The sequence below is a fragment of the Lactuca serriola genome, chromosome 3 (genome assembly GCF_051521515.1).
Source record: "Lactuca serriola cultivar US96UC23 chromosome 3, Lser_US96UC23_V15, whole genome shotgun sequence".
Classification (NCBI taxonomy): domain Eukaryota; kingdom Viridiplantae; phylum Streptophyta; class Magnoliopsida; order Asterales; family Asteraceae; genus Lactuca; species Lactuca serriola.
Window position 1 is genome coordinate 9,108,407 of NC_136410.1, and position 6,600 is coordinate 9,115,006.

The 6,600-nt window shown below is 34.6% G+C and overlaps 1 protein-coding gene across 2 annotated transcripts; it reads right to left on the reverse strand.

The window, feature by feature from the left end:
• Window positions 1–2,639: 2,639 nt before the first annotated feature.
• Window positions 2,640–5,418, reverse strand: SAY1 (Ubiquitin-like superfamily protein). 2 transcript variants are annotated; one of them, XM_079029118.1, is made up of 9 exons: window positions 5,237–5,418; window positions 4,674–4,735; window positions 4,100–4,585; window positions 3,915–4,020; window positions 3,589–3,810; window positions 3,403–3,513; window positions 3,177–3,320; window positions 3,024–3,080; window positions 2,640–2,926 (listed from the first exon to the last, which is right to left on the reverse strand). In XM_079029118.1, the coding sequence occupies exons 1-9, from the start codon at window positions 5,318–5,320 to the stop codon at window positions 2,819–2,821; spliced, it is 1,380 nt and encodes a 459-aa protein (XP_078885244.1). In that variant the 5' UTR covers window positions 5,321–5,418; the 3' UTR covers window positions 2,640–2,818. The 2 variants fall into 2 exon arrangements, with proteins under 2 accessions (XP_078885244.1, XP_078885243.1); XM_079029117.1 differs by having other exon boundaries at window positions 4,100–4,588.
• Window positions 5,419–6,600: the final 1,182 nt, after the last annotated feature.

A 6,600-nucleotide genomic window follows, 5' to 3' on the forward strand; every position in this document is an offset into this window, starting at 1 on the left:
TGTTGCATAGATCCAGACAATGGGTTGGGAAAATAGCACAAGAAAGAAGGTCATGGGGCAAGATGACACGTGGGTGTTTCTGATTGGGTTATAGTGTTGATTATGGAAGTTGGCCATTCCACAGGCAGTTATAAAAGAGGGAATGTAATAAATTAGAATAATTCTTTACTTATCCAAAAGAAAATTTAAATATATTATTTTTTTTCTTAGAATTGTAACATGTTAAATTTATATTTTTCTCTTAATTTTAAAATTTGCCTTGATATATTAAATAAGAAGATGAATATAAACAAAAGGATATTTGATTTCCAAAATTTCTAAAAATACAAAAATTAATAATAATAATGATTTTTACGAACATATAAACTTTTGCAAAATAAATGGTCATTAAGATATTTAGGAGCATATTGATTTCAACTAATTTGTTTATGGGTTGTCAAATTTCGAGTAATTTAGTTAATTAGTTAATTGGTTGATTTTTATTGTTTCATGTAAAATAACTTTTTTAGCTAAAAGGTATACATTATTAGCCTAGCCATATAGTTTTTTTAGAACGGCTAATACATACGCCTTCTACTTCTAAACTACAGTTTTATTGGCCATGAGAATTGAACTTTAAACCTCTTAGGAAGAGACACACTTTCAAACACCTATTCGGATCTTAAGTTCAAAAGTCCTACATTATATTGTCTTATTTTAAAAGACTAAGTTATAAAACATAGTATGTTGATTATATTTGACACATCATTCATAAAACATAATAATAAAGAAAATGTATTGATGAATGACAAAATTGCAAGAATGGTCCCTGTGGTATGTCAAAACTAGCAACTTTGGTCCAAAATGGATTTGGCTCACAAGGATGGTCCAATAGTTTCGTTTTATTGCGAGTTTAGTCCAAAAATTTTAAAACTTTTTATAATGACGGATTTGCCCTTGATATTTTTCCTTTTTTAATTTTTTCATTACAAAAATCAAATAAAGAAAAAGAAAAAAAGATACTCTCTCTCTCTCTCTCTCTCTCTCTCTCTCTCTCTCTCTCTCTCTCTCTCTCTCTCTCTCTCTCCAGTTTAGAGAACGCCACCACCCTCACTCCCTCCCCAACCTTCACTCCCAATGGGAATCCTAAACACCATTATCGAAAAAAGATAAACGACACCAAATCGAAGCTTTGGTATTGAAACCCTAACCCTAAAAGTTTCAAGCAGCAGCGTATAGATCGAAACTAAGGTTTCTAGCAGCAGCGACCTCTGAAGCCCTAAGATTTCAGGAAACGAGAATGACGGTAACCTGTGAAAACCATAGGGTATCCTCCTTTCCTTCTTCAAACTCGATTGAAGCTTACCTGAGGGTCATTTGACGGAGCCAGGAAGTTCGATAGACGATGGGGACGGTTACAAACGGTGGTGAAGAGGGGTGGCAGTCGGTGTTTCCAGTGGCCTTTCCTCTGTTGCAGTGGCCTCGTTAGGGTCTGTAATGGCGTCAAGAGGCAGTAATAGACCAAGGCAACGACAGGGTTTCCGGCGGTTTGGTCATCATCGTTGTGTTTTGCTCTGTAAATACGAAGCTCGTCGATTCTCACGAGGCGGCGGATCTGAAACCCCCATTTGTAAACCCTCGTTTTGTAGCTGGAGCAACAATTAGGGTTCTCCCCTCTCACACTTAGAAGCTCGTCTGAAAACCATTTGATCTTGTTGAGATACAGATTAATGGGGGCCGACAATGAAGATTAGAGTTAGGGTTTCTTTTTTCTACATATCATTAAGAGGAGGAATACAATGAAGATGTGGGGGCGGCAATGAAGAGAGAGAGAGAGAGAGAGAGAGAGAGAGAGAGAGAGTGAGTGAGAGTGAGAGAGAGAGAGAGATTTTATTTTTGTTTTATTTTTAATTGTTGTAATAAAAGAAAATTGAAAAATAAAATAATAAGGGACAAATTCGTCATTATAAAAAAATTCATAGAAAATTGGACTAAACTCGCAACAAAACGAAACTATTGGACTATCCTTGCGAGCCAAACCCATTTTAGACCAAAGTAGCTAGTTTTGACATACCATAGGACCATTCTTGCAATTTTGTCTTGATGAATTTGTCAATAACTTTTCATAAAACATAATAATAAAGAAAATGTATTGATGAATTTGCCTATAACTATTCCTTAATTTGTTACGTGCTTAACGATCCCGGTCAAGTTCCTTGAGCAAAATTTTATTTTTATTTTTTTTAAATGAACTACTAAAATAATTTTTTGTAAAAACCATTTTATTTTGTTTAATCGTTTCTGTTTAAAATTTGTATAACGAGTAACCAGTTGGGCCAAGATGGACCAAACCGGTCTTAAAAGATCTGGTCCCAATCCTTACTGGTCCAGTTACGGGCATTTAATTTGTTTATTACCCCTTTCACTTTCATGAATAAAAAGAAGGGTAATTGAATAATTATTGATTTCGGGACAAAAGGAGTTTTAGAAAACTTCATTTTGGGTAACTGAAGTCTTGTAGAATGTTGTGTTGAAAGCTGAAACTATATTTCTGTTTTTATGGTGTCCATTTTAATTGAGATGCATTGCATTTAATTTGTTATACTAAAAAAAGTCGGTGAGACTGAGACGTGTGACATTACCACGTACCAACCAAAGCATAAAGAAACACCTGCCCAATGTCCATATCAACTTCATAAATACACGTTAAGTCACTTTATATAAACATCAATTCAGTTGCACTTGCACCCAATAGAGGAGGCCCATATAATTTAATAACTATTTCATAATTTACATCACAGGAGATAACATTATATAACATATATTGATTGGTTAATTGTTAAATTAACTCAAGAAACAACGCCTCCTGCTTGCTACTCAACCCAACTTCATTCAAGCTTAACTTACTTTCTTCATCACCAAAAGCACGACGTGGGTATGGTCTCACCTGTGCATCATCAATATGTTATATGTATGCTTATAATTAGTTATAGAATGGCCCAAAAATGCAATCTAATAAAAATAGATGAGCGTAATTAAATTACCAATCTGTACGTGGTAGGCTTCACCACTCTGCCAACATCAATGAAGTCAAAGAGATACTGCCAGGGACAAAACAGTCATTTCCTTCAAAAAAAAAAAAGGACAAACAACAAACAAAATACACGTCATCATTTCTAATACTACTACTACTATACCTGTAACTTGTGAGACCTCAAGAACCTTCGACCACGTCGGCTTCCATCTGGCATCCGTACAAGAAGGCTGACCACATTTTCATCATCAGGTTTAGGTTCTTCAGGAAGTGAAGCTTCCTTTGCTGTTAACTGCCTCTCAATTTCCTACAAAAAATTTTTAAAAAAAAATTAGTTAGTACAAAAAAAAAAATGAAAGATTTCAATCCATTATAAATATAACAATTACTTGTTCTTGATCCAGTTTCTTCTTTGCCTCCTCCTCCTTTTGCCTTGCTTCTTCCATGGCTAGCAACTCCTTTTCTCTGTCAGCTTGCAATGCTGCAAGATATTCATCATCCTGCATAAACAGCTTGTCAACAATTGTATGACTTAATTAATGACTTTCTGTATTAAGTCATTTAAAAAAGAATACCTGCTGTTCTCTTATCATCCGTTGAGCAGTGAGGGAGGGAGATGTAGGACGTGGTGTCGGCCTAGGGTAAGCCCCAACTCCAACGCCTCGATTGAAACCATTCTGCATGTTACGATGTCGCGCATATCGTACACGGTGTCCGATTCCTTCAGGAATTCCACCAAACATTGCAGCCTCAAGCATAACCGCTTCATCATGTTCTTCAGATGACATGCCTCCCCACTTTCCATAAACAATCACCAAGTAAAATAATAATATATTTATGTAATCAACAAATTCAATTTATATTATAGGGTAACAAATTGGAAAAGAAGAAAGAGAAATACGTTGTCCATATGATTATTGATATTTTGCTGTTCTTCGGTATGCCTCACCCTCACTAGAGGTTGCTCTTGCTCATCTGTATCTTCACTTCCATCCTCAACACCCAATCTATAAAATTTAAAAACAGCTTCAAACATGTTTTAATGGCTTAACAAATTAATATTAAAAAAGGTAAATCAGTATTTACCTTTTGTTTGATGATGCTGATGCTCCTGCTTCTTCAACTACTGACAACTTGGAAGCTCTTGTTTCTGATGGTCCGGCTTCAGATTCTTGTTGTAGAAGTAGAACATCATCTGGTTGACCGATTTCAGCATCATGTTTGGAAGCCTCAATTGCAGCTCGGATCATCTCCTCTTCTATTCCATAATCAGGTAAATCACTAACTCCAGGAGCACTTGGAATCAAATCAGTGTCATGATGACTGAGTAGATTTTCATTCTGTCCACTTAATCCTGCTAGATGGGAAGATCGAAGAGATGGGAAGTCATCATCATCATCATCAATACTCCTCAGGGTCCCAGGATTTTCAGGCAAAGTTTCAATTACATTCTCAATTCTGGGAGCACTTGCAGGAAATGGTAAGAATGGTGGTCTGTGATTTGAGGTTTCACTTGGCTCCTCATCTATGTCCATGAGATCCTCCTGGTGATCAGCAACATCTGTTTGATGTCTGCTGAAATAACAGAATCAAATGTGTCAACAAGGGAGATTAAACCAAACCAGGTTTATTATCTTTTTTTTTATCGAAGGAAACTGACATGTTTGTATCTCCTTGTGCAAAATGTGAATTAACTGCTTCATTGAGATTGCCACCATGCTCCTGATAATCAAATACACAAATATGGTTAGCCCTAGGCAAGAAAAGGGATATGGACATTTTGATTTTAATGTTCAAACTTCAAACCATTCTACTTGGCTATTAATTTCAAAGAGAGACACTTTCTTGAGAAAATGATAAAGAAAAATGTGTGTGTCATTATGATTCAGAAAGTCAATAACTCCTAAACTTCATAACAATTACAAAAAATAGTGATCAGGGAACTGTACAGGTTTGAAATTAATCTCCATTCTGGAAACACGAAGATTTAAAATATTAAATTAATCAAACATTTGCATCCAGACATCGACTTGGAATACTGAAATATATGGAAGATAGCTTAAAACCCCTACATTCGATCAGGAATCAAATTTCGAACTCGATCAAGAAGAACATAAATTAAAAAATACTAAAACTAATCGGTGAAACGAGATTAACAATTGTCGAAATAACAATAAGTTTACGATTTAACATGCAATTGAAATATAACATCGGTAAAATTACCGTGAGTTTCTGAATAGCAACCGGTCCCGATGAACCAGTGATACTCATGAACGTCTCGATTGATTCTTGATTAGGTGTTGCCATTCTAGAATTTTGAGAGCCAACTGATTAACTTTAGAAGAAGATGTCCAGATGATGTGTTTGAATGTATACATATGTGAAGGAGAAGATTGTTTTTTTCGTGTGCGAGAAATGAATTCATATTGTTTAGTATGAAATGTATCGGTTTTGGTCCCTTTACTTCTATCATAGTATTTTTTTTTATCCTAAAACTTGCCCCTTTTGATTAATTAATACAAGGACTTGATATCTTTTCAATTGGCATTTTGACATTCGATGAAGTGCATTATGTATAAGACTATAGATAAATAATGAGATTATGGGCCTTTAGCATAATCATAGGTGTAGATGGTGGTAGATCCAGAAAATTTTTAATTTGGTTCGATATTTTAAATGAAAATGAAAATGATATTTAGCCAAGATTTATAAGGACATTATAATAACTACTTGAGCCAACTTCAGCACTTTTAAAACTTCAAAGGCACTAAAAAAATTTAACGGATGAAGAAACAAGATGATGGACTTATTAATTGCACAAAGTGAGAAAAAAAAAGTTAAAAGCATATATTTTTATTAAATTCTAGAGCATTGTTCATTGTCATGTAAGGTTGTAGAAAACGTTCGACGTTAGCTAGTCGGTGGACTGGGTCAAGAGATTAATCGGCTAGGCGGAGATTTATCGGGGACCATTAACTGCTAATTTGTTGGATTTTAAAAAATTAAATATAACTAATATCATATCAAAGTTCGTAAATACTACTAATATGATAACAAAATAGGTTAATATGATTAATACAACACTAATCATGCCTCAAATAGTGTCCATTGAACTTAATCTTCTTTAAAATGTTAAAATTTCATCGTTTTATAATGTTTCACTCATTATGTATGCAACGATTAATCGCTAAGCGTCCTCTAATCGGTCGAGTAGCGCCTAAGGATTAATCGGAGATTTATCGGGAACTAGTCGGTTTTTATACAACAGTGTTGCCATGTAGATGTGCACAAAGTGGGTTTTCTGGAAATCGGATTGGTTTTAAAATCGATTGGGTTTGGGTCAATGAAATCAAAACCAGTTTGAGTTAAAACCACATCAGTTTCAAACTGATTTTGAAGCAAGAATATCAAAACCTATAGGAACAGGTTAGGATCATTTTGAAACTAGTTTCGTGAAATCGGCTTGAAAAATAAATACTATTTTTTCGCTAGTTTTTCGTATTTTATCAAACGTTCTTTTGATGTCGGAATTTAACAAAACTTTAATGATTGATCAAAAACAGGCAAATAAGTCAAATTCATGACTA

Excerpts from the sequence above, each read along its gene's own strand:
- SAY1 (XM_079029117.1), bottom strand. The coding sequence starts at position 5,320 with ATGGCAACACCTAATCAAGAATCAATCGAGACGTTCATGAGTATCACT. Across the intron at positions 3,811-3,914 it reads TCAATAATCATATGGACAAC|TGGGGAGGCATGTCATCTGA; the intron begins GTATTTCTCTTT and ends GTTTATGGAAAG. Across the intron at positions 3,321-3,402 it reads AGAAACTGGATCAAGAACAA|GAAATTGAGAGGCAGTTAAC; the intron begins GTAATTGTTATA and ends AATTTTTTGTAG.